A 27694-nucleotide genomic window follows, 5' to 3' on the forward strand; every position below is an offset into this window, starting at 1 on the left:
TTAAAAAATAGGATCCATCTCTGCTGCCTCCAAAACACATACTTCACCATCAAAGACAGAAACCACTTTAAGGTAAAAGTAAAGAGGTATTCCAAACAAACAGATTTAGGAAACAAGTATATTCTAGTATCTGACACGACTCAAACCAAAATAACTCAAATGAGATAAGGTCACTTTATAAAATACACCAAGAGGAAGGATAGTACAATCCTAAATATATGCACATACACAGGTATACCCATTTGATAAAAATTTTTAGATGTAAAACCACAGATAACCCCAACACTGAGATAATAATAAGTGACTTGAATAAAACACTTAGCAAAAGACAGGTCATCAAGACAAAAACTAAACAATCAAACTCCATACAGCAAATGAACTCAACACTACAGATTGACAAAAACACTGAAGAATAACTCTTCTCGGCAGAGTCCATGATCTTCCACCAAAACTGACCACCAATTAGAACACAAAGGAAGCCTCAACAGATAACAAAATTAAAATATCCTGTATGGGAGCTGCAGAGATGGCTCAGTGGTTAAGAGCACTGACTGCTCTTCCAAAGGTCCTGAGTTCAATTCCCAGCAACCACATGGCGGCTCACAACCATCTGTAATAAGGTCTGGTGCCCTCTTCTGGCCTGCAGGCATACACACAGACAGAAGATTGTATATGTAAAAAATAAGTAAATAAATATTTTTTTTAGGCCGGGCGATGGTGGCGCACGCCTTTAATCCCAGCACTTGGGAGGCAGAGGCAGGCAGATCTCTGTGAGTTCGAGACCAGGCTGGTCTACAGAGCTAGTTCCAGGACAGGCTCCAAAGCCACAGAGAAACCCTGTCTCGAAAAACTAAAAAAAAAAAAAATAATAATAATAATTTTTTAAGAAAAATCCTGCATTCTAAAGCTAGGTATCAGTAGCAAAACTATAAAAAAATGAAAATTGAAGAAAAATTTAACACACCAAATCTATGGGACATAAAAGACAGTCATGAGGAAAGTATTAAAGGCCTAATATCAAAATGTGAGACCATATTAATAATTTAATGATGCTCCAAAAGACCCAAGAAAACCAGGAACAATCCAAACCCCACAACAGTAAATAGGGATAATCAAAATCAGGTAACAAACATCAACACAAAGAATCAACAAAAGGAAGAGCTTGAGCTTTGAAAAGAATGACCGACCAATGGCAGCTGGCTGCGCTGTAGAGTCTCTTTAATCCCAGCAATGGGACAGAAGCAACAGTTATTGTATTGCCATTTCAGTAACTGCTTTCTAGTTGGATTTGACATGTACTTTACAAAGAGGTAATTTCATGCCTGGTCAAAAGGTCCATGGCTGAAGTCATATAGGGGTTCGGGCCTGCTCACCAGAATGCCAAAGTCCAGAAGCATCAATCAAGTGGCAAAAGAGAACACAGTGGCAAAAAAGAGAACACAGTGAAGCCGCCAACCCAAGTGCTGCAGGAAAGTCTGACTCAGCAGTCACATCCCTCTAATGGTCAAAGCCCATAAATTTTCTCTCTGATGTCAGAAACAGGCAAAAGCTGTGCTTCTTCCCCATCCCCAAGAAAGCTGCAGGTTCTGGAATTTTGATCCATTCAAAAGAAAAGAGCTGTTCAATATGCTTTCCTTTCCATGCCAACTACTTCCACCCAGAAAATTCTACAAAGAAAGATGATTTCACATTATCTATAGCAAGAAAGAGAGACACACACACAGCTCCAGACACACTCAGTAGACTGCATTCTCCTTTTCATATAGGGATTTTAACTCAGGCCTAACCAAGATTCATACTTTGATGTAGAGAAAAGTTCGAACTAATCTGTACGGAGGTGAGTACACAGACACTGTAGTTAAAATAAGGAGGCACCCCAAGGTAAAGACTTGTGTTTCTCTACATCAACTGGACCTCTAATACAGAAGCTTCAGTAAACTTCATTTTTTCATGTATCTCCAATTTACAAAATATATAGTACAGGGGGAAACTCACTGAAAGTACTTCGTCTTCCACACTGCAGAGTATTTTAGAAGAGAGCTCTTCACAGCACAAATTCTCTTCTGCTGTTGCCACCAAAGCAGCACAGCGTGCAAATGCTCTATATAATTCTGACCAAGTTTTAAGTAAAGTCTTCATGGTAGCCTAATAACAAAACAGATGTTAGGTAAACTGACACCAGCATATTAAAAATAACAGGATTAATACATTTGAGACTGTGAAAAGTAGTGAGACATTTAAGGTGTCAGAGGGACCTGTTATAACTCCCTATTATAGTCTATGTGAACAGTATCAGAAATTACCAAAGGTCAAAAGTCAAAAAAGCCTATTTCACCGTCTTTGCCTTCGCACAAATATTCCTCCACCCCACAATTCTAATTTCAAGAAAAATTAGAGTTGGTGCTAATCACATATAAAGGTAGTATTTCCAGAAAGGCACAAAACCCTTACAGAAGCAATATACATTCTTACCATGGGAAATGTCTGAGCTGAAAAAATATGGTTTATTGGTAAAGTCAATGCACCATAGATGGCACTAAAATTATGTTCTAAGGCATCACCTTGATTAACTTCATTAGTCTGAAATACAAAATATGGAGTTAGACACATTACCATCTAATTCAAATCCTACCCGGCCTTAGCCTAGATACAAGTATGACCTCAGTGAGATGAACTAAAGTCCTATGCAGACTCAAGATGGGATCATATTCAAGTATGGTGAGGTCACATACAAACAAATAGCAATCCGCCTGCCATGGCAGACAGCTGAAATTATGTGGATACTATTCAAGGTATGGACTGCTGGCTACCACTATTAACAGATGAAGGCCAGATTCTCTCAGGGCTCCAAAAGTGAAAACCGGACTCCTAGTCTTCAGAATTCTGATAGTATAGGTTTATTTATTTATTATTTATTACTGGAGCTAGAAGTAGAGCCCAGTGATCTAGAGAGGTAGTACTTTTCTTCTTGGGCTTCACTCTAGTATAACATAAAACAGTTAATTTAAAAAACAAACATTCTGGGCTGGAGAGATGACTCGGTGGTTAAGAGCACTAACTGCTCTTCCAGAGGACCCGGGTTCAATTCCCAGCACCCACATGGCAGCTCACAACTGTCTGAAGATCCAGTTGCAGGGGATCTGACACTTTCACACCAATGCACATAAAATAAAGTTAAAAGTTAAATAAACCATAAAAATATTTTTTAAAAAAATTCTCTTGTTTTTCACCACCTGTTCATGTGAATTTGTTCTCCAAAACCTCTGGGAACTGAGACATGGAAGAGAAACAAACAGGGACAGGGAGACTCGAGGACCCCAAGAAAACAGTATATTGATTGTGGTGTTTTGAAAGAAAACCGCCCCTGAAAGGAGTGGCACTAGTGGGTGTGGCTTTGTTGGATTACGTGTGGCCCTGTTAGAGGAAGTGTCCTGCAGGGGTAGGCTTTGAGGTCTCCTTTGCTCAAGCCTCATTCAGTGAGACAAAGTCCACTTTCTGTTGCCTTCTAATCAAGATTGTAGTCAGCACCATGTCTGCCAGCATGCCGCCATGCTCCCCACCGTGATCATAGACTTAAATCTCTGAAAATGTAAGCCACCCCAGTTAAATACTTGTTTTTATGAGTTGCTGTGGTCATGGTGTGCCTTCACAGCAATAAAAACCTTAACTGAGACACTCATTTTAAATTGTGAAACATCCCTAAGCTCCCAAGCTATAAGTTATACTTCACACATGTAATCACAGCATTTAGAAAGCTGAGGAAAGACTACCATGAGTCTGAGGCCAGCCTGTTCTAAAGAAAGCTGCTATAAGGCCGGGCGGTGGTGGCGCACGCCTTTAATCCCAGCACTTGGGAGGCAGAGGCAGGCGGATCTCCGTGAGTTCGAGACCAGCCTGGTCTACAAGAGCTAGTTCCAGGACAGGCTCCAAAACCACAGAGAAACCCTGTCTCGAAAAACCAAAAAAAAAAAAAAAAAAAAAGGCTGCTATAGAGGGACACCATCTAAAAACACACAGACCTCAAATATTTCATAAGAAATTAGTCAGACAAATGAACTCATAAAAGCCCCTGCTACCATTCAAAAAAAATTAAGTATTTTTAATTTTTATTTAAAAACATTACTTGTTATCTTTCAATAGGGGGAAACTAGCATGGTGGTAGCAGAGGCAGGGGACTGTGCCAAGCACAAGTTCAACCTGACCTACAAAGGTTAGTCCAGACCCCAGGGAGGGAGCCACAGCAGCTGTGCAGTACCTGATGAATCACATCAGTCAGAGGAGTGACTATAATACTCCACATTCTCCAAAGATGCTCCTTGTTTGTCAACTGCTTTGCATTCTGATTAATCACACTCAGTACAGAATCACTAAAAGCCAATGGCGAAGTTGGACCAGAAAGTACACATTCTACAAGTGTTTCCAGATTGAGAAAAAACCTAAAAAATTAGAACAATGTATCAGAATGAGTACTTCATTCAGAAAGACATTTATGCATTAGCAAAATTCTAAAATTAACAATTGAACACAAGAAATGACGTTGTCTGTTTTTTATCTCCCTAGGCTCTAACACAACTACCAGCCTCTAGTCACAACCAGCTACCCACGTACCCCAAATATCAAATTATGACACAAGAGCCAGAGAGAAAACTCAAGAGCACTTGTTCTTTCCAAAATCTGGGTTACAGTTTCCTGCCCCGCATTGCCACCATCCTGATTTGACGTGAAATCTGGCCTCCCTCCAAAGGCAGTAAGTCATATACATGGTGCAGAAACACATGCAGGCAAAACACACGCGCGCGCACACACACACAAATATCTTTAACACAAGACCTGGTGACAAACGCCAGCATTGGGGAATCAGAAACAAAAAGATCTACAATAAGATGGCCCTGGGCTACAAAGCCACATCACAAAACACAAAATGACCAACTGAGCTTAGTGGGTTATCTGTAACCTAGCAATTAGGAGGTGGAGGCAGAACTGCCACAAGTTTGAGGCCAACTTTGGCTGTATATAGACAGGATGTTTAAATAAGAAAAACTTTTTAATTCTAAAACCAAATTTAAATCTCATTCATTATGTAATCATCTTTCATGAAAAAGAAAAGAGGGAAAAACCAGGCAAGGGACTGGATTAGTTGTACAGTTTAATCCCAGCAGAGAAAGGCAGATCTGAGCTCAAGCAGAGCCTGTTCTACACATAGCCAGGTTAAACATGATGCTAAATAAAAACATTGAAGCCGGGCGGTGGTGGCGCACACCTTTAATCCCAGCACTCGGGAGGCAAAGGCAGGCGGATCTCTGTGAGTTCGAGACCAGCCTGGTCTACAAGAGCTAGTTCCAGGATAGGCTCCAAAACCACAGAGAAACCCTGTCTCGAAAAACCAAAAAAAAAAAAAAAAAAAAAAAAAAAATTGAAAAAAAAAAATTGAAAAACAAAAAGGCCACACAGTGATACACTTCTATCCTAGAAATTAGCAAGTGGAGAAAGGAGAAATCAGTTCAAGTCAGTCTCTTTATATAGTGATTCCAGGCCACCGTGATTGACACTCATGCAACCATGACAGGACTTAAAATAAAAAGCAAGGTGCAAACTTACTTTTCATCTGCAACACCACATTCTAAAAGATTGTTGTTAAAAATTAACTGGATTAAGAACAAAGCTGGAGTTCCCTGAAAAGAAAAAAAGTCACAATTCCCAGTAAAAAGAACAGTTTGTTTTCTGCAAGCATTTAATATGATTTATTTTAAAATGAAAACTTTTAGCCTTAGAGTATGATGGCAACGGCAGTTTATTTAAAAAACTACACAGTGCAAGGCACAGCGGCACACACTTTTAATTGTAACAGCCAGTAGACTGAAGGGGAAGAATCTTGAGTTCAAGGCTAGTGTGGGATACCTAATGAGACTGTCTTCAAAACAAGCCAGGTATGACAATAGCAGTGCTATGTACGAGTTTGAGATTTAGAAGCAAGCCTGGTTTACAGAGCAAGTCCTAGGCCAACTAGGGCTAAAAAGACACAGTCCTAATTTTTTTCTTTTGAAAAAAGGATAGCTCCATAGTTAATAGTATTCTGCTCTTACAAAGGACCAGGCTTCAGTTCCCAGTACCCACATTAGGTGGATCACAACCACCTGTAACTAGCTGCAGGAGAATCTAACACCTTCTCCTGGCATCTCCAAGTACTGCTTCCCACATTATTGAGGCACAAAAAAGCTAATAAAATTAAATGAACAGTAAAGAAAAATTAAAAAAAAAAAACAAAAAACAAATCCAATGCTATTCTCTGATCATACTTCTCCCATGAGAAATCAAAGATGGTGAGGCATCAGATGACACACCCTAGAACTTGGAGTCAGAATACCCATGTTTCAAACAACAAAGTATATTTCACACTACTAAGCTAATTATTACTAAGTTTTCAAATACTTTAGTAGTAGCCAGTAATATTACTCCATACAAATAGAAAACGTTCTTTCGAGTCCACTAATAAACCCAGGGAAGAAAAAAGGTCATCTGCTGGCACAGTACCATCTTTAATTTTTCACAGCAATCTATTATTCTGCATACAAGGTTTTTAACGGAACCAACCAACTTCAATTGTCATTTAAAAAAAATCTAAAGAAATTTTTGTTCTGCCAATCTTTATCGTATCACTACACTACATTTAAGATACTTGCATTAAGAATATCCATATTAGCAACCTGATATGCTGGTGAACCTAATACTTTCTGAGGAAGTTCTTTAACTGTAATTTCCATGAGAACCTAAGAAAGAAAGAAAGATTTTACAATAGTTAGCGATAAAAACCTGTTCCTCGGTAAAAACTTTACATCATCTAGGTTTCTAACTTAAGTAATTATCACTTGTAATTCATTATAGTATATTCCTAATATACATTATATATTTACATTGTGATTCATTACAGTATATTCATAGACTATTGTGTATAATGTGTTTACATTATTCATTACAGTATATTCAAACTAATGTTTATGTTTACCTTATTTCAAAGGTTCAAGGAGAAAATATTGAAGACCTACTTTTACAAGTTTTTGTATTAGAATAAAAAGCAAATATATGAACAAGTATCCATAATTTAACTATTTTTCTAAAAATGGACCTTCATACTAGTTCATTGTTTTAAATTAAGTGGTGGTGGTGCTCGCCTTTTAATACCAGCACTCAGAGGCAGAGGAAGGTAAATCTCTGTGAGTTCGAGGATAGCCTGGTCTATAGAGCGAGTTCCAGGACAGGCTCTGAAGCTACAGAGAAACCCTGTCTCGAAAAACAAACAAAAATCACATACACACCAAACAGGCCTAAAAGGCCTATTTAAACAGCTTGTTAACTAAAAGTCAATTCTCAGATTATAAATCCAAAGATGCTAGAGTCTCCCAAACTGTTCCAAGTCTTCCTGTGCTTATAATAATATGAACTACAAGGTGTTAAGTGTCATTAAGTTACCTTAGTAAAGACATTTTTAGCCAATTTTGGAAATACACTAAATTTAACAATATTAATTTGTGCCTTGTCCAGACTGCTTTGTAAACATAAACTCACTTAACTATTTAAACTACTAAATACACTTTTCACAAATACAAATTCAGAACTGATATGCCATGTAAGCAAGGCAATTAATTGTCCAAATTCCCTTAGTTAGACAAAGATTCAACCTAATTTGTTCTAGAGTCCTTGATACCATCTACTATGCAGTACCAGCACGGTGTATTTAACGATGTTATTTGTTACACTATTATAAAAACTACATTATTGCCGGGCGGTGGTGGCGTGTGCCTTTAATCCCAGCACTCGGGAGGCAGAGGCAGGCGGATCTCTATGAGTTCGAGGTCTAGAAGAACTAGTTCCAGGACAGGAACCAAAAAGCTACGGAGAAACCCTGCCTCGAAAAAACAACAACAAAAAACTACGTTATTTTTTCCAGCTTATTTTTTTCATTCCTACTATTGAAGTTTTTAAAGCATACTTAAAAACTGACAGTTGGCTATTGTTACCAAGCACCATAAACATTGAAATCTGTTCAGTTTAAGTTGCATGTTACTTAAACTACGCAGGTTTCAAATGACATTTGAATGGCAGTTACAATAAATACAGTTAAATTACTAGTCAAAATTTGGTATTATAGGTCTGTGCCAAACATTAACTGAACAGTATCAATATAAACTGAATCTCAGAATTAGACTTTAAGGCAACTTATAAATATATTTACCAGTGTTTTTGATACAGGAAATACTTCTGACTTCACTATGTTTTCCAAAGATTTTAGTAAGAGAGTCAAAACTTCAGAACCTGATCTTTCTTTTCTGTTTCCTATGAAAAAGAATAAAAGAAAGGCTATAATTCCAAACATGTTTTAGGTGAGTATATCTACTAAGAGCTATGAAAATTTTATTTTAATTAAACAATTTAAGCAACTTGTTAAAGGATTAAAGGATTAATTTCATAAACATAATACAAATAAGGTTTACACTGGCAAGTGAAGCACTGCACTTGCAGCTGTGAAGGTCACTTAGCAATGTAATAGTGCTTACCTGACTCAGTAACTGACTTCACCAAGCTAATCAGCGCCTTCCAGATAGCACTAACTACGGCTTCTGTCAAAGAAACAAAACTTTTTAAGATAAGGTTCAGGTCCTAGTAACCCATGTCTAACTCCAGTTTCAAGGAATCCGATGTCCTCTTCTAACCTCCTTCAGCACCAGGCTCTAGTACACATACATACACAGGCAAAATACCCGTATATATAAAATAACTTGAAAACAAGAAAGCAAAGCCTATTCTGCGGTTCCTTATACTAATAGCAAATTGAGAATTTGACCATTTATAAAACCACCATTTCAATCTTTCTTTATAGAAATTAAGCCTTTTTAAAAAGGACATGTTAACAATGGGACTGTCCTATAACAAAGAATAAATGTTTTCACTTTTATCTGTATTTTCTACGTTGAACGCCCATCACTTCTGCAAAAAGGAAAACAATGATTTAAATGTAAAAGTCATGCCCAGTGTATACACTTATCCATTTCACTTAAGAGAGACAAGCCGGGCCGGGCGGTGGTGGCGCACGCCTTTAATCCCAGCACTTGGGAGGCAGAGGCAGGCGGATCTCTGTGAGTTCGAGACCAGCCTGGTCTACAGAGCTAGTTCCAGGACAGGCTCCAAAACCACAGAGAAACCCTGTCTCAAAAAACCAAAAAAAAAAAAAAAAAAAAAAAGAGAGAGACAAGCCGGGCAGTGGTGGCGCACACCTTTAATCCCAGCACTCAGGAGGCAGAAGCAGATGGATCTCTGTGAGTTCAAAGCCAACCTGGTCTACAAAAGCTAGTTTCAGGACAGGCTCCAAAGCTGCAGAGAAACCCTGTCTCGAAGTCAAAGACAAGAGGACTACCACTGGTTTCAGGTCAGATGATTTTCAAAGAATACAAATTTTCCCAGCCTAGACTCCATGGCTACACCTTTTGTTTATTAAATAAACAATACCCTTTTATTTATTAAAAACAAAATAAATAAAAAGAACCAAAACAAAATAAAATGTCTCAGCAGGCACTTTTGCCAAATCTGATAACCTGAGTTTAATCCTGAGACACAACCGACATTAGTGGAGAAAAGAACTTCCAAAATTTGTCCCGTCTTTCACACATGTGCCGTGGAAAAGCCTTAATACACACATACATGCATAATAGGAGAAAATAATATGCTTTATTTTACCTACTTATTTTTGGGTGACAGGCTCTATGTTTGAAAATTGGGTCTACCTTAAGTGAGTGATCCATTTTTCTCACCTTCTCCAATGCTCGGATCATGTTTGCCACCATACTCAATTTGAAGCACAGCATCTTTGTTGCCTAGGGTGGCATCAAACGTTTGGCAGTCTTCCTGTCTAACCACCTCTATTATGCACTATCTATCTCTTAGTACAATCCAACTATTTTCTTTTCCTATGTAGTCTTGGGTGTCTGAAACATGCTAGATAGACAATGCAGGCATCAAATATCAGACTAGCCTCCTGCCTCTACCTCCCCAGTGCTGTCAGCCACTCCTATCTCCCAGTTATAATGGTTTAACACAAGTTACTTCAAGGAAAAAATAAACTTTTTTGGTGCACAAATAAATATTTGGTTTTGTTATTTGAGACAGGATTTCTTTGTGTAGCCCTTGCTGTCCTCGAACTGGCTCTGTAGCCCAGGCTGGCCTTGAACTAACGATCCACCTCCCTCTGCCTTCTGAGTGCTGTGACGTAAAGGTATGTCACACCAAAACTCAGTAATATTTTTTTTCTTTTCTTTAAAGGGCTGGGGAGATGACTCAATGGGTAAAGGTTCCTGCTTCCAACCCTGAGGGCCTAAATTCCCAGGACCCACATGGTGAAGAACTTGAGTACTAAAAAGTTGTTCCAACGTCACCATGTGTTATCGCACGTGTAGGGCCGAACACATAAATGGTTAAAAAAATAAACAAGACTTTTGAGTTTAAAATGCCCTAAATTTATGCCAGGAGGTAGTGGCGCATATCTTTAATCCCAGCACTCGGGAGGCAGAGGCAAGCAGATCTCTGTGAGTTCGAAGCCAACATGGTCTACAAGAGTTAGTTCCAGGACAGGCACCAAAAACTACAGAGAAACCCTGTTTCAAAAATCAAAATAATAATGATAATAATAATAATAGTAATTCTAAACTTACCTGAAGCATCTTTTCCAACTGCAACAAAGCTATCATGAACAGCAGTGATAAGTGTATGCGCATGCTTAGAGAAGAAAGAAGGGCTGCTGATTAGTGGGTACTCCAGTGGCTCTAAAGGGGAAAATAAGAAAATCAAGTCAAAGATTTATGGAGCAAAATTTTCAAAAAAAAAAAAAAATTATCTAAAAAATGCTTTTACTTAAATTTATACTTATTTCACTCAACAATATCACTATTAAGTTGTTGTGAACAAGGCCTCTCCTCCATCCACCACAGTAAGTTTTAGATTGTTTCAAACACATGAAATTATTTCCAAAACAAATACCTAAGCTTAATACAAGCTTGTGTTGCTTAGCAAAATTCAAGACTTCTGGACCCAACAAAAAATGAAGCATCATTTCCAGTCCCAAAAGCTGAATGGAAGGGATTGAAGCCATTCCACCAATATTTGAACTCGGATTCATGCGTGGTGTTGCAGGAACTCCTTTAAAACAAATACAAAATCATTCAAGTTATACTTCCTAGCAATACAATATACCTGCAGAAACATGACAGACACCCTGAAATTAATATTCAAGCCTTTCTGAAACTTGAATAGAAAATCTAAAACGCTGAAAAAGGATGACATATATTAAAGACAAATAATTGCTTTCTAAGGCTGCTTTAAGTGTCTTTTAAGATCCATAGTCAATGCAAGCAAGTAAGTTTTTGCTACTTTCTTAGTCATTCCGAATTGTTTATTGGCAATCAATTCGTGTAGCATGAAATGAGCTAGGTCTGACTGTACACCTTTGCAATCCCAACAACCGCAGGAGGACTTTTGTCCGTTCAAAGCCAGGCTGGTCAACACAGTGGGTTCCAGGCTAGCCAGAACTAAATAGTGAGAACATGTCTCAAAACAAGAGTTCTCATCAATCAGTCTTAAATAACAGGGGGGAAAATTCAAATTTGGGCTATATACAAAGATAAAAAGAAAACCGAAAAAAATATTTTCCAACCACCCAAGTAATCCAATTAAAAGTTGCAAAATCAGTAACAAAATGACTATCAGTAACAAAGAGCATAGATAAGAATGCATTAGAGGTGTGCCCTCTAATCCCAATATTTGAAAGGTAGAGGTCGTTCGTCCTGAATCAGCAATTTAGGACTAGCCTCAGCAAGTTCTGAGACAGGCTAAGTTATAGGAGATCCTATCTCAAAAAAACAAAAAGAACTTTTTGCTTAAAGGACACCAGATGAAAGAAAGTGCAACCACTCCTTCAAAGACTTTTCAGAAGAAAAGGAAATCTCTTTTTCTCACCTTTATGTCCAGGAGTCAATGGACTCAGTGGACTTAAGCCAGGAGACGTAGACCCTCGAGATGAACTGCCTTGCGGTGAAGCAACACTATCAACACTTATTGTACTCTGAATCAAAGGCACACAAACCTAACAGATGAAAAGACAAAACAGCAATAGTTTCATTGTCAAGTTTGTAAAAGTTTTACAAGTTATGTGCTTTTTTTGAGGCGGGATTTTAATGTGCAGTCCTGTGTGCCCTGGATCTCACTCTACAGACCAGGATGACCTTCAACTCATAGATCTACCTGCCTCTGCCTCCGAAGTGCTAAAGGAATGTGTCACCAACCAGCAATATATATATTTTCTCAAGAAGCAATCTTAATTCTCCTGATATGGAGATAGATCAGGTCAATTAAAAATTTAAGACCTTCTACATTCTAAACACAAAACTGTTTTTAAATCTAAACATGACTCAAGTTCCAGGACAGGAGAGACACATTGGTGAAAAAAAAATTTGAAATGCAAGACAAGTTTTCTTTTTCCTTCTCTTTTGGTTTTGTTTTGGTTACTTTGGAGACAGGGTTTCTCTGTCCAGCTCTAGCTGTCCTGGAACTCACTCTGAGGGCAGGGTGCCCTTGAAGAGATCCACCTGCCTCTTGTCTCTCAAGTGCTAAATTTAAAGGCATGTGCCACCACAACTTGGCAAAGAACAAGATTTCTATACTTGTATTGGCCTGGGATATGTGTTTCAGTTAGTTCTAAACAAAATTGCACACACTAATAACTTTGGCAAACAAATTCTGAGTTAGTTGCACATGCTACTGGTGCATTTGTTGTAGTTTCCTCCCCAGACAAGGTTGCCTTCATCCCAGGCTTTCCTGGAACTCAACATACAACTTCTTTTGCCTTTAATTCTTGGGTGCTAGGGATAAAGACATGCACCAGCACACTCCACTGTGGTCCAGAAGTTTGACTCTAGGGCAACAAGCATGATGAGCAAGTATCCTGTCAATTTATGTACATCCCCAACCTTTAAGTTTTTAAATTCTTCTTTGTTGTTGACTATTAAACAAATGGTTAGGTACAGTCTAATCATAGTCCCTACCACTAAGCAATATAACCCCTGCTGAGCAAAGCTTCTGGGAAAAGTAACATTAGAAAATATCAAGACAGCCTGACGGTGGTGGCACACACCTTTAATCCCAGCACTTGGGAGGCAGAGGCAGGTGGATCTCTGTGAGTTCGAGGCCAGCCTGGTCTACAAAGGGAGTTCCAGGACAGGCTCCAAAGCTACAGAGAAACCCTGTCTCGAAAAACCAAAAAAAGACAGACAGGGCTAGAGAGATGGCTCTTTAATTCCAATCAATCCCAGAGATTCAACAAACACCTTTCTGGTCACCTCTGAGATAAGGCACGAAAGATATGTAGACATACACGCAGGCAAAACACACAAAACGCTGGAGCTGGTTAGGCAAGGAAGCCACTGGCTGCTCTTCCAGGACCTAAATTAGATTCCCCACATCCGTAGTACTCACACCCTGATAACCCCTGTTCAAGGATCTGAAGCTTCTTCTGGCATCAGAGGGTACAAATACGCTACATTATGTAGGCAAAACACCCATACATAGAACAAATGAGATAGTTCTTTTTTTTTTTTTTTTTTTTTTTTGGTTTTTCGAGGCAGGGTTTCTCTGTAGCTTTGGTGCCTGTCCCGGAACTAGCTCTTGTAGACCAGGCTGGCCTCGAACTCAGAGATCCGCCTGCCTCTGCCTCCCAAGTGCTGGGATTAAAGGCGTGCGCCACCACTGCCCGGCTGAGATAGTTCTTAAATGAATATTCTACACTGGTATGTTGGCATTTGCTGACTAGAGGTTTATGAGTACTCCATCTTAGGCCTCTGGAGAATACTGTGCAATAAAGAATATAAGACTTTAAAAATAGATACCTAACAAAAAAACACTTCTGAAATTAGAACTGTTAGAATTTAAGGACACATGTCAGGCATGCTGGTGAATACTTCTAATGGCCGGCTTGATCTACATAGGGAGTTCCAGCCCAGAAAAGTGCTACAAAATTAAGACCCTATCACAGGAAACAAAAAACTACAAAGACATATGAATCTAAGTTAATGGTTAATAATTACAATGTTACCTGTTCAAAGTTGCCAGGGAGTTGAGGTCCGAGTCTTATCAGTAAATACCACCAGACTTCTAGTTTTGTTAATGCTAATGTTTCTGCTCTCACATGGATGGAACTCAAAGGCTGCATTAACAACTTGAGTCTTTTTGCACTACAAAGTATATCTTAAAAGAAAATATGGATAAAGTAAAAGATTACTGTACCAAAAAAAGTCAGAATAAACTCACTTTGACAAACTCCAGTACTGCTGGACGAAAGACAAAGAAGAATTTAAAACTATTCACATACCTGGGTTTAAAGCAAAATTATCTATTAAGCTTTTCCAAGCAATGAAAGCTATCTTTTTAATCATGGGTGTTCCACTACGGAAGCCCAGTTCTTCCAGCTGTAACAAAGAATTGATGAAACTCCCACTTCGGTGCAAGGCCTAAGAAAAGAGAAAACGCATCAAAATAATTCATTTATTCACTTGTTACCATGTTCTTGGCTCATAATCAGTAAACAAAGGTCACATTGCTTACAACATAAAAGATCTTTAACATGAGTAATGAGGATGTTTTAAGCAAATTAAAAACAAGCTAAAGGTATGGGGGAAACAGCTTGTTCAATAAAGTGCTTGTGCATTGATGAGGACCCAAATTAAATCAATCCTCAGAACCCAGGTTCAAAAGCTAGGCAGCTGGATGTTGTTGAATATAGAAGGAGAGGCAGGCAAATCTGCCTTCAAGGTAATTCTGAGGAACAGAGCTCTAGCCTAGACAGGACTACATAGTAAGAGCATGTCTCAAAAAACCCTGGACAGAAGAAAAGGCCCGTGAGAAGGCTCAGCACAAAAACCTGAAAACCTGAGTTTAATCTCCAGTAGCAGGAAAGAAAAACTTAAAAGTTGCCTTGACCTCCATGTACACACCGACATTTCTGTGAGTGCACGTACATATAACACATATACCACATATGCTGTTGTAAGGCCAGACATGGTGGCAAAGACTTGCAATCCCATTGCTAGAAAGAAGTCTGCCTCAAAGACAGATGTTAGGAGATAGTAACAGATGCCTTTAACACCAGCAGAGAGGCAGGTGGATCTGCCACCCTGAGTTCACTGGGAGCCTATAATGAAGGTGTGAACAATTCCCTCAAGGAGTCCCAATGAGTCTGATGGGTGTCATTTCTCACACATCATTCACACAAATAAATATAATAAAGAATCATTAAAAAAAAAAAAAGGCAGATGGCACTTAATGAGCACCACCTGAAGTTGAGTTCTGGCCTCCACATGAATGTGCACGTTAATGTGCATCAGTGCACACATAAGCATGCACACCCACACGAAAGCTAGGCACAGTGGTGTCCTGGGCTTGTGCTATGGTGGTGAGCGGTGAGCTCCAGAGCAGCGAGCTCCAGAGCAGCCTGAGTGTGGGATACTCTTAAAAAGTAAAAATTCTGGCATATTCAAATTATGAAAATATCAACTAGTTCTTTATCTGTGGCACTTACCTTTCCAAGAAGTTTGACAAACAAAGGCCACAATTTTAATACATAAGTCTCGTTTTTACTCATAAACAGCTTTTGGAGTTCTGAGATTAATTTCTGTAAACAAAGGTAATCATCAAAAGTATTATCAATACTTCAAAAAGCAAAAATATCAACAAGTCTAAAAAATTTTCAAGCATTAATTTATTGAGCCAAATAACCTTTCCAAATGTGAACAAACACATCCTCCACAGAAAGCAAAAGCTCAATGTGAAGAAGCTAATAGTTAAAAAAAGAAAAAGCACCTAGTTCTACAAATACCAATTTCATGTTCATCTGACCATCTACATTATTTTTTTTTTTTTTTTTTTTGTTTTTGTTTTTTCGAGACAGGGTTTCTCTGTGGTTTTGGAGCCTGTCCTGGAACTAGCTCTGTAGACCAGCCTGGTCTCGAACTCACAGAGATCCGCCTGCCTCTGCCTCCCAAGTGCTGGGATTAAAGGCGTGTGCCACCACCGCCCGGCCATCTACATTATTCTTTATTACGCACATGATTAACCAGAATTCAAATGATACTATAGTGATCTTCTTACACTAAGAGCTTCATAGTAACACATGTCTTAAAGCTCAAGAGCCTATGAGACAGCTCAGTGGGTTAAAGGCACTTACTGCTCAAACCTTACCATCTGCAAGCCTACCAATGAGACACCCAATTTGCCTTCTTATTGGGCATGGTGGCACATGTCTTTAATTCCATTACTCAGGAGGCATAGGCAAGCTGATCTCTGTAAATTCAAGATATATCTGGTCTACACAATGAGACTGCATCCAAAAATAAAAGCTATCCTCTGATCCTATGTGCACCCAAACATGTATATCCTTGCACCCAAGCATGTACATCCTAGCACTCACAATATACACAGAATAAATCTGAAAAGCAAATTTAAAAAAAAATAAACGTTTTCACTCAAATGTATAGATCGATCTATGTGGAGAATTAGTAATAAAAACTGGCCTATGAGGAGAAAGCACATTAGTGAGAGAAAGTCTTAAGGGATCTTTCCATAGCTCCTTCTAATTCTCTGCTTCCAGTACAATATTATGACTTTTAGTTTGACTTTTTCAAGATGAAGTCCCACTATACTGGTGTGGATGACCTATTACTTTCTATTGTGGTGGAATAATTTTTTGTACACTGTGAAGATGTATCACTCAGATTGGTTTAATAAAAAGTTGAACTCCAATCAGTAGGCAGGATTTTCAGGGCAGAGAGGATGCTGGAAAGAATAAAGGGTATCACAAGCCAGATGCAGAGGAAGTAAGGCGGGAGGAGAGGTGAAAGCCACGAGGCAGCCAGGCGATGATGGCGCACGCCTTTAATCCCAGCTCTCGGGAGGCAGAGGCAGGCGGATCTCTGTGAGTTCGAGACCAGCCTGGTCTACAGAGCTAGTTCCAGGACAGGCTCCAAAGCCTCAGAGAAACCCTGTCTCAAAAAAAAAAAAAAAAAAAAGAAAGCCACGAGGCAATATAAGTAGAAATAGGTTAATTTAAGCTATAAGAGCTAGTTAGAAACAAGCCTAAGCTATTGGCCAAGCTTTCATAATTAATAATAAATCTTCATGTCATAATTTGGGAGCTGGCTGGGAAGACAGAGAACTCCTCCTACATGCTATGAAAACCAACTTCAACTCACAGAGATCCTTCTTATCAATGCCTTTCAAATTCAGGGATTTAGCCGGGCGGTGGTGCTTTAATCCCAGCACTTGGGAGGCAGAGGCAGGCGGGTCTCTGTGAGTTCGAGACCAGCCTGGTCTACAAGAGCTAGTTCCAGGACAGGCTCCAAAACCACAGAGAAACCCTGTCTCGAAAAAACAAAAAATCAAAACAAAACAAAAAAACAAAACAAAAAAAAAAAAATTCAGGGATTTACAGGTGTCTGCCGCACACTGTGAGAAGCAGCATATACTCTGCCATTCACGCCTGCCACCATAAAGTTCATGATTAAAAACATGTATGGTACCAATTAACCAAATGTGCACCCTAAAGAAATCTTCCTCAGGCTTATTCGTTTTCTCTTTCTTGGTGTTCTTGAGAGTCTATGAATATTTTTCTAAATATTACATCAAAGCAATAAGTAATTAACATGTGGCATTCCATATAAATCATGGTACCAATAAAAACTTCATGGGCTGGTATAGGGCTTGCAAGACAAGCAGGAGGACCTAGATTTGATCCCCAGAACCTTTGTTTAAAAAAAAAATAATTGTACATGTTTGAAATCCCAAAGTTGGAAAGATGGAGAAAAGAGGACCCATCGGGGCTGGAGAGATGGCGAAGAGGTTAAGAGCACTGACTGCTCTTCTGGAAGTCCAATCCCCAGCAACCCACATGGTAGCTCACAACCATCTGTAATGAGATCCGGCGCCCTCTTCTGGCCTGCACGCATACATGGAGGCTGAAAATGTGTACATAATAAATAAATCTTAAAAAAAAAAAAGAGGATCCATCAAGTACCAGGTCAGTGAATAGTCTTTAGAAAAAAAGGGGGGGGGGTTAGGGAACTGTGCCTGAAGAACACCAGAGAGATTGTTTTTTGGGCCTCTCATGCTTGTATCCATGCAAACACAAACATACACAGATAAGTCAAGACCTAATAATAAACCTGGCTAGGTCACACAGGTCTTTAATCCCAGACTCAGGAGGCAGAAAGTCTGAATTCAAGGCCAGCCTGGTGTACACAAAGAGCTCCAGGCCACTCTGGACTTACCCAGTCCTATAAAATGAGATCCTATCTCCAAACAAAAACCAACTTACAATAATCCTCAAGTCCTATACCTATGTGATTAGGTGCTCTGTATCTGTCATTCTCTTCCACTGAAGAAAAGAATCCCACAACATTCCATGAAAACCAATTGGGTGCACAAACAAAGGGGCCCTTGGCACTCATGACTTTCTCACCTAAAATGAGCTGACACTATTATTAATTATACTTAATAATTATCATTTTAGCCGGGCAGTGGTGGCGCACGCCTTTAATCCCAGCACTTGGGAGGCAGAGGCAGGCGGATCTCTGTGAGTTCGAGACCAGCCTGGTCTACAGAGCTAGTTCCAGGACAGGCTCCAAAACCAGAGAAACCCTGTCTCGAAAAACCAAAAAAAAAAAAAAATATCATTTTACAGTCAATTCTTGTACGTTTAATCACTGCTCATGTCTAATTCTAACCTTTTCTTTATACTATTATGTCTTATCTGTTTTGTTACGGTAGGAATTAACCTCACAGGTTTACACACTACCACTAACAATGCCTTTAAAACAATTCACCTTAACACACATACACACACAAAAACAAATGCTCAACAGATGTTATGAAGAATAGAGGTTGGTGAACTTAAGACCTGAAACAGGATTTAGGAAACTACATTTACATAAGCTTATACACATTAAATGTTTATCAACTGAGATGCTATTCTAACAACTGAATCCATTACAATTCTTCCCTTTTCAGAAATATAATCCCTCTTTATTCATCATTCACTAGAAGTGATAAAACATCTAGACTTTTAAATTAAAACACTTAACTTATAGGAGTAATTTGAATGTTAACATTTCTACATTTGATTTTATCTGATACTTAAGACTGCACACAAGACATTGTGCATGCTAAGCTAGCAATCTACCATTGAGCCTAAATCTTTGTTTTAAAACTAAACTCCTCAGTCATGGTGTAACTACAGTAATAATTCAGGCTGAATTTGTTGTTTTGTTTTGTTTGAAACAGGGATTCTGGAACTAGCTCTGTAGACCAGGCTGTACTAGAACTCACAGATCTCCACCTGCCTCTGCCTCCATAGTACTGGGATCAAAAGCATGCACCACTATCACCTAGTAGCTGATTTCAGGCTGAATTTTAAACTCCAGGTAAAAGCCACCAATACAGAATTCAGCAAACTTACAAAAGGCAACACTTACAGTAGTCATAAGGTGCTCTGTAATTAAGGCTATTTCTTGTTGTTTCTGGAGCAGCAACGGCATCCCCATCTCCAAAGCAGTGGCTCCTCGCAAATGGACCTTTTGTGCCGAGTGAACAACTAATGGTATGACCAATTTGGCCCACCTCACAGACTCTTCTCCCATTTGAACTGGGGCTTGCTCAATTAGCCTACAATAGAGAAATCAGTAACTAAATTAAACTTAAAAAAAAAACGAGGTCAAGTTAAATCAAGAAGCAAAGCCAGGTCGAGTGGTGGTCTGAAAAAACCAAAGGGGAAAAAAAAAAGAAGCAAAGCCAGGTGATACAGGCCTATAAATCCAACTGTTCAACAGGTTATGATCACAAGTTTCAAGGCCTACCTGAACTACGCGCTGTGTCAAGTCCAGCCCTAGGCAACTTGATGAAAATGTCTCAAATTTATTTTTTGTTTGTTTTTCCAGACAAGGTTTCTCTGGGTTGCTTTGGACCCAGTCCTGAAACTAGCTCTTGTAGACCAGAGGCTGCCCTTGAACTCAGAGATCCGCCTGCCTCTGTTAGAATTAAAGGCGTGTGCCACCACTACCTGGCTGTCTCAAATTTTAAAAAAAGAAAAAGGACATCTGGTTTGGGATGCAATTTAAGCGGTAGAGCATTTACCTAATATGCTCAAATCACTCCCTAACACTACAAAAGAAATTACCAGAAAAATGAACACACAGGATAACATGACCCAATTATTTCAAAATGTATACATCTCAAATGTATAATTTGTACAGAAATACAAAATGTGTATACAGAGAAATAGATTAAATTGTACCTGCATACATCTGTATTGCCCATGTGCATATGCCCTGGAATTCTGTTTTGATTAGTATGTTCTTTTTCTTGCAGCACTAGTGACTAAAGCTTAAAAAGTCACTCATGTGCGGATCTCTGAGTTCGAGTCCAGCCTGATCTACAAGAGCTTGTTCCAGGACAGACTCCAAAACCACAGAGAAACCCTGTCTCGAAAAACAAAAAAAAAAAAAAAAAAAAGTCACTCATGCTTAAAAAGCACTCTACCACTGAGTGTCAGGAAGGACATTTCTAGACTTTTCACAATCTTCATCTTAGATAACTTTTGTTTCAAAGTCAAAGCTGTTCAATGGGTAAAGGTGCTTGCTGGGAAGCCTGATGACCTGAGTTTTGATCTCTGGAACCCACACTGGGAGAAAAGAACTTAATCCCTCATGTGTCCTCTAACCTCCACAAAGGCACAGTAGTATGTACAAACCAAGAATTGTAATTACAATAACTATACTATCAAATTGAATATTATTAAAGGTGATCATAATCTACCAAGTCAGTCATATAGCACCAGAACACAACGCTAACAGCTGAACAACTAAAGAAAACTTAGAAAATTAAACTACGTAAACTGTGCTGCCAGCATGTCTAAGAGGAAGTGCAAGAATGCTCCTGGCTAGCTCACTTAAGATTCTGAAAGCCTTTACATACAATTTTTTAGGACCAAAATATATTACCAACAGAAATATAGCCAAGACTATTTCAGTAAAAAATAACAACAGCAACTTATAACCCGGGGGAGACCGAGCCGGGGGCAGGGGACGCAAGGAGCCCTGGGGGGCGCAAGTGGGCAGCGCGAGGCGCCTTGGGCTAGGCCTGCCAGGTGATGATGCGGGGTACAGCGGTGGTGCCTGAGGGCTTCTTGGGGAGGCGCTTTTTTTGTTTATTTAATCTCAGCAGAAGGGTGGCAGAGGCAGGCAGATCTCTTGAGAGTTCGAGGCCAGACTGGTCTACAAGAGCTCGTTCCAGGACTAAGCATAATGATAATAAATTCAATCCCAGAACTCCCTTGGTAGATGGACTACTCCTAGTTGCTCTCTGACCTTGAGTGTAGGTGCACACAAATATCTTCCTAAATGGGGAAAAAAAACTACAATTTTTTCATCTTTCTCTTGCTTGGTGTGGGTCTAAAGGATATCCACCTTTGTTTTTTTAAACCTTACTCTTTTTTTGGGGGGGGGGGGGGGGTTTCGAGACAGGGTTTCTCTGTGGTTTTGGAGCCTGTCCTGGAACTAGCTCTGTAGACCAGGCTGGTCTCGAACTCACAGAGATCCGCCTGCCTCTGCCTCCCAAGTGCTGGGATTAAAGGCGTGAGCCACCACCACCCGGCTAAACCTTACTCTTAAGATTTTTTCCTGTGTGCATATGTGTACATGTACCAGCATTTATGTCTACACATCCAGAGTGCTTGGAGGTCAGACAACCTGCAGGAATAGGTCTCTCCTTTCACATGGGTACTAGGGATTGAACTCCGGTTGTCAGGCTTGGTAGCAAACTGCCAACTCCATTGTTCAATATCTATATCTCACCATATATATAAATCCCAAAGCAAAAATTTATACAAGAACAAACTGCATACCTTATAATAACATTTAATGCTTCAAAATCAACAACAGCAGAATGTATCTCTCCTTTACTTAGTAGCACTTCCAATGAATCAATAATACTGGATACCTAAACGACAGAACAAATACACACGAATCAAATGAGGCAGAACAGTTTTATTAGCATATAATTAAAATGCCCCAGTACTCACCATTTTGCTAATAACTTCAGTAGGAAACGTCTGTTTGGATAATACCCACAGTGCCCTGGTACACACATTTTTGTCTGAACTCTTAATGATACCATTCAAAGTTAAAAGCAGTTGTTGAATATTTGCCTCTGAAAAACACGCAAGTTTTAATTTCAATTATGTACCATAGTTTAAAATCTTTAAAATCTCAAACACAAAATAAAAACAACAAAGACAGATGAGAGGATCAGAAATTCCCATTTCTTATATGTGTGACATGATGATTGGACAATCTGCAGAGACAGATATCACAATTCTTGTCAAAATACAAAATCCTGACTAAATCAGAAGACGGTAAAGAAAACAGACAGTAGCAGACTGCAAACCTTTTATCTCACACAACTCAATTAACTACTGTCATCTTCGGATGCTAACAAGTCTTATGCAAGAGAAAAAAACTGCAACACTTCACTGAGGGGAAGATAACAACTTCACGATACCCTTATTATTGCCCACCTCTCAATTCTTAACATGCAAGCTGTAGGTTTCCTTTCCAATTGCAGACTATAAACCAATAGAATTACTTAACACCTGGAAAATATCAAGCTCTATACTTTCAATACCACCACTTCCAAACTAACATTTACCATAGTATACAAGACCTCTTCATCTCATTAAGTTCCTTAGGAAACATGCCTGTCACATGAATCAGATAAATTACTGTTAACTCCAAATTTAAAAAATATATTCTATCTGGGTGGTGATGGCGCACAACTTTAATCCCAGCACTCAGGAGTGGAGTTTGAGGCCAGCCTGGTCTAGAGAGCAAGTTCTAGGACATCCAGAGCTATGTAACATAAGGAGACCCTGTTTCGAAAAACGAAAAAGGGGGAAAATTATATATAATATATATATATATACACATACACACATACAATTTTTGTAGGATATGTATGTAATTTTAAATATTTAATTTTTATTAGGGGTGTGTTGTGTGTGTCCTACTAAAAAACAGTTTGGGACCAATCCAAGACTAAACCAGAAAGGCCATTGTCATTAAGCAAATTGATAATAAATTCAATCCCAGAACTTCCTTGGTAGATGGACTAATCCAAGTTGCTTTCTGACCTTGAGTATAGGTGCTCACACACCAAGTAAATATCTTCCTAAATGGGGAAAAACTACAAATTGTAAAATTAATCCATAAATAATAGTACTTTAACTGCTTTAAACTATACTTTAAACTTAACAGATATTAATAGCTAATCATTTTACCTACCTGATAATCCTGAGGTAATTTTGGGATTATATAAGCAAAATCCCAAGGCTTGTAGAGCAGCACTACTCAATTCTGAGTTCTGGCTGGAAATGTGAGCCTACAAAATCAAAATAACACTCACAGCAGAGAAACCGTTTCTAGAATCAAATCCAACTACAACCCAAATTCAATGCATTTTAATCCAATCAATCAGGCAACCTTTTGGGAGTAAGTGAAAACAGGCAATGTCTGGCAAAGGAGAAGGAACTAGAAAAAGATCGACTTGAAGGGGTTGGAAAGATGATAGCTCAGCAGTTACTCTGGTAGAATGTCTTGATTTGGGTCCCAGTGCCCACATGGCAGCTCACAACCTGCCTGTTAACTCTAATTCATGGGGTTCTGACACCCTCTTCTGGCTTCTATGGTCAAAGCACAGATACACAGACATACATGCAGGTATTAAAATTTTTTTTAAATCAACTGAAAGAACATTTTTAAAAAAAGATAAATGACATCTCATGCAAAAACAAAGAAAAGGCCAACAAATGAAAGATGTTAAAATTATTAGACAGGAAACAAATGGGGGCATATCTCTACAATGAGTAAGGGAAGTCTCAAATGAAAAGTTGCCATCCTAGGTTTAGAATGGAGCAATGCCTTCTTCCTCTAAGACTAGGAGAGGGAAGCAGTTACAGTGTAGCAATTCCCAAGTATCTACTATATATCAGGCATTTTATCTCAATCCTAAAGTTAAAAAAAAAATGAAGAAATTTGGGGCTGGGGATGTACTTTTTCAGTTGGTATAGTACTCGTCTAGCATGCATGAAGCCCTGGGATCAATCCCCGGCACTGCATAAATGCAAAGTGGTGGCACATGCCTGTAATCCCAGCACTGGGGGGGCAGGAGGATCAGAAGTTCAAGGTCATCCTCAGCTATATAGAAGTCCAAGGCAAGCCTGGACTAGAGACCCTGTCAAAAAAAATAGTAATAATTTCAATGAGGTTGGGATATTTAATTCAATTATTTTCATTCTAAAAACAAAGTATTTGTTGGAAAGTGTTGATGGCACATCATGAAGTCACTAAGTGGTCGAGAGGCTAAGACTACAGACTGCCCGATAGTAACTATCACCACTAAATAAAAGAGGAGCAAGACAACTATAATTAACAATTTTTCAAGTAGGTATAATTATCAAAAATTGATCATGAATGAAAACAAATTAACATGTACTGTGGATTTTGCTAATCCCAGCCTATAATCCTAATATATGAGCGGCAGAGGCAGGAGGATTGTCACCTAACTACCTGGCTTAAGGCCACGGCTTTACTGTAAAAAATGTCCCAAAAACTCCTTTGCTCCACCAAAAACATGTATAATTGTCATTTTCAGATAACATATTTGTATACTTGCAAAAAGCAAAGAGATTTTATCTGTGACAACTGTTTCAGGCTTTGAATTAAGGCAGTCCTGAACACTTCAGCAACAAACCAGTTTCCTGACCTGCTGTGGGTATAGCTTGATGGTACATAGAAAGCACTTCACTACCATGCCAGAGGCCCTAGAGTACGGAAATAAAGTGAGAAACACAGAAGGTAATAGTACCTGGTGAACCATACTTAATAAAGAAGAGAGAGCAATCCTGTTAATATTACCGCTGCTATGGTGTATTCGGGGTTAAAAATGCACTGGGTGATGCTAGAGCCCAAGTGAAGAATCATTTACTGGAAAGACAGGAGTTGCACCTGGAATCCCAAAGATTCAAAAATAAACACAGACCTTTAAAACTGTATAGAGCCGAGGAAGATTTTTCTCAATTTCTGCAATGACTTCTTTTCCTTCTTGTCCAGTCATACGACTTTAAAAGGAAACAGAACACAAGCTTAGGCAAAAAGGACAAACAGAAAAGTACTGTAGGGGGCTGGAGAGATGGCTCGGTGGTTAAGAGCACTGACTGCTCTTCCAGAGGACCCGGGTTCAATTCCCAGCACCCACATGGCAGCTCGCAACTGTCTGAAGATCCAGTTCCAGGGGATCTGACACTTTCATACCAATGCACATAAAATAAAGTTAAATAAACCATAAAAATATTTAAAAAAAAAAAAAAGAAAAGTACTGTAATCACTTTTAAGAATTACTTTCAGAAGCCCGGCGCACGCCTTTAATCTCAGCACTAGGGTGGCAGAGGCAAGAGGATCTCTGAGAGTTCGAGGCCAGCCTGGTCTACAAGGGCTAGTTCCAGGACGGGCTCCAAAGCTACAGAGAAACCCTGTCTCGAAAAACCAAAAAAGAAAAAATAAGTAAATTTCAGGATTGAAGAGGCAATTCAGTGGTTAAGAATTTATACCACTCTGGCAGAGGGCCCACATTCAATTCCTAGCACCCGTCAGGAGGCTCACAACCACCTGTAGAGCTCACGTTCCAGAGTCACTCAACACTGGTATCAAATATTAAGAACTTTTAAGTTTCTGAAGATTGCTTTCAAGCCCTTGAAAAAACTCAATTCCTTAAAAATGCTTTAGAGTAGCCAGGCGGTGGTGGCACACGCCTTTAATCCCAGCACTTGGGAGGCAGAGGCAGGCGGATCTCTGGGAGATCGAGACCAGCCTGGTCTACAAGAGCTAGTTCCAGAACAGGCTCCAAAACCACAGAGAAACCCTGTCTTGAAAAAGGAAAAAAAAAAAGCTTTAGAGTCTATAGAAAACATACTGTAAACTAATCAAAGCGGTAAATTGATCCAGGCAGTGGTGGCGCAAGCCTTTAATCCCAGCACTCGGGAGGCAGAGGCAGGCGGATCTCTGAGAGTTCGAGGCCAGCCTGGTCTACAAGAGCTAGTTCCAGGACAGGCTCCTAAGCTACAGAGAACTCCTGTCTCGAAAAACCAAAAAGAACGAACGAATAAGCAATAACTTGCACAATTTATTCACTTTTGACTCTTTTATATGAGAAAAGGAAATGAGAATCCCTTTCCCTACTCACATATTTTCTAATTTTATGGTCATTTGCCAAATCTTAGAAAATCTCTGCTAGTCTTTCAAATAAAGTAAAAACCAGGTTCCTGGCTCTATGGGGAGGGAGGTAAGTAGACGGGCGGAGGTGGCGCACGCCTTTTATCCCTGCACTCGGAGGCAGAGGCAGGAGGATCTCAGAGTTCGAGGCCACCAGGTCTCCGAGACAGCCAAGGCTATGACACAGGAGAACCCTGTCTAAAGGGGGGGGAGGACAATTCTGGGAACGACTTGAAGATTCGCGCACCTATACCCTCAACCCCGAGAAGGCGTCCGCAGGATCCTAACTTGGGGGCGAGCGGGGACCCCCTGCCCCTAACTACAGCAAACCATCCCGGACCGCCGCCAACTTTCGCACCGCGTCCGGGGCTCGCCGGGAGAAGCGCGGCTCTCTTCAAACTCCTTCCCAGCTCAAACTTTTCCTCAAAGATCCCGCTTGCCAGCCAAACAAACAAAACAAAACAAAAAAAAGCGCCTCCCGAAGAAGCCCTCAGGCGCCGCCGCTGCGCCCCGCGTCGTCACCTGCCAGGCATGGCCCGGGGCGCCCCGCGCTGCCCGCTCGCGTCCCCCCACGGCTCCCCGCGTCCCCCGCCCCGGTTCGGTCTCTCCGGGCGGCCTCACCTGGTCAGAGTTAGGTAGGCGTCCGTCTGCTCGCCGGGAGACGCCGAGGGGTCCTCCCAAGTCTCCAGGAGCGGCTCCAGGGGGCTGCGACCCGCGGCCGTCATCTCGGCCACCCTGAAGCGAGGCCGGAAGACACCGGTGACCGGTGGCACGGCTCGCGCGGCGCCCTCACCTGCACGCCGGGCCGCGCGCTCGCAAGGCCGCCCTCCCGCTCGTCCGCCCGCCTACCCGGTTCCCGCCGCCGCTTCTCAGGACGGCGCGGCCGCGAGGGGGCAGAGGCAGCGCCGGCCGAGCCTCCCTCCCGCGCCTCACCCCACGCGGCAAGTCCGCTCCGCCGCTCTCCGCCCAGGGCCGCCGTCCGCTCCCGGCTCGCGCTATTTACTCACGCGTGCCGCCCGCTCCTCCACGACCAAGATGGCGGCGGGGGGCGGGCCCACAGCGGCGCGCGGGAGCCGGGCAGGCCTGGCGGGAGAGGCTCGAGCCAATCCAACGGGCGGCGGCGGCGCGCCGGGCTGCTCGATGGCCTGCCGCCCGCCCCCGCCCCCGCCCCCGCCCCCGCCCCCTGGGTCACCTTCAGGTGGGAGGGGGGTAGCCCTGGGGGCGGGGGCTGGAAATCGGGGGTGGGTGGGGGCGCTCGACTCCACCTGATCCAATCCTGGGCTCCTCCG

At 40.6% G+C, this 27694-nt stretch overlaps 1 protein-coding gene across 5 annotated transcripts in view; it reads right to left on the reverse strand.

Moving 5' to 3' along the window:
* The window catches only part of Rif1 (replication timing regulatory factor 1), a 51447-nt gene extending 24022 nt beyond the window's left edge, over positions 1 to 27425 (reverse strand). For 3 of the 5 annotated variants that reach the window (XM_057754911.1, XM_057754909.1, XM_057754913.1), the window contains exons 1-20: positions 27255 to 27400; positions 27027 to 27140; positions 25177 to 25255; positions 23421 to 23517; positions 22163 to 22290; positions 21986 to 22080; positions 19560 to 19749; positions 15614 to 15706; positions 14408 to 14546; positions 14132 to 14283; positions 12001 to 12127; positions 11026 to 11184; positions 10701 to 10811; positions 8553 to 8615; positions 8231 to 8331; positions 6681 to 6767; positions 5599 to 5672; positions 4256 to 4436; positions 2473 to 2580; positions 1996 to 2145 (exon numbers count right to left, since the gene is read on the reverse strand). In XM_057754911.1, the coding sequence (XP_057610894.1) occupies positions 1996 to 2145; positions 2473 to 2580; positions 4256 to 4436; positions 5599 to 5672; positions 6681 to 6767; positions 8231 to 8331; positions 8553 to 8615; positions 10701 to 10811; positions 11026 to 11184; positions 12001 to 12127; positions 14132 to 14283; positions 14408 to 14546; positions 15614 to 15706; positions 19560 to 19749; positions 21986 to 22080; positions 22163 to 22290; positions 23421 to 23517; positions 25177 to 25255; positions 27027 to 27130 (2238 nt within the window). In that variant the 5' untranslated portion in view covers positions 27131 to 27140; positions 27255 to 27400. The other 2 variants (XM_057754910.1, XM_057754912.1) reach the window with 2 other exon arrangements.
* Between the last annotated feature and the right edge of the window lie 269 nt (positions 27426 to 27694).

The sequence above is a fragment of the Chionomys nivalis genome, chromosome 22, assembly GCF_950005125.1.
Source record: "Chionomys nivalis chromosome 22, mChiNiv1.1, whole genome shotgun sequence".
NCBI lineage: Eukaryota > Metazoa > Chordata > Mammalia > Rodentia > Cricetidae > Chionomys > Chionomys nivalis.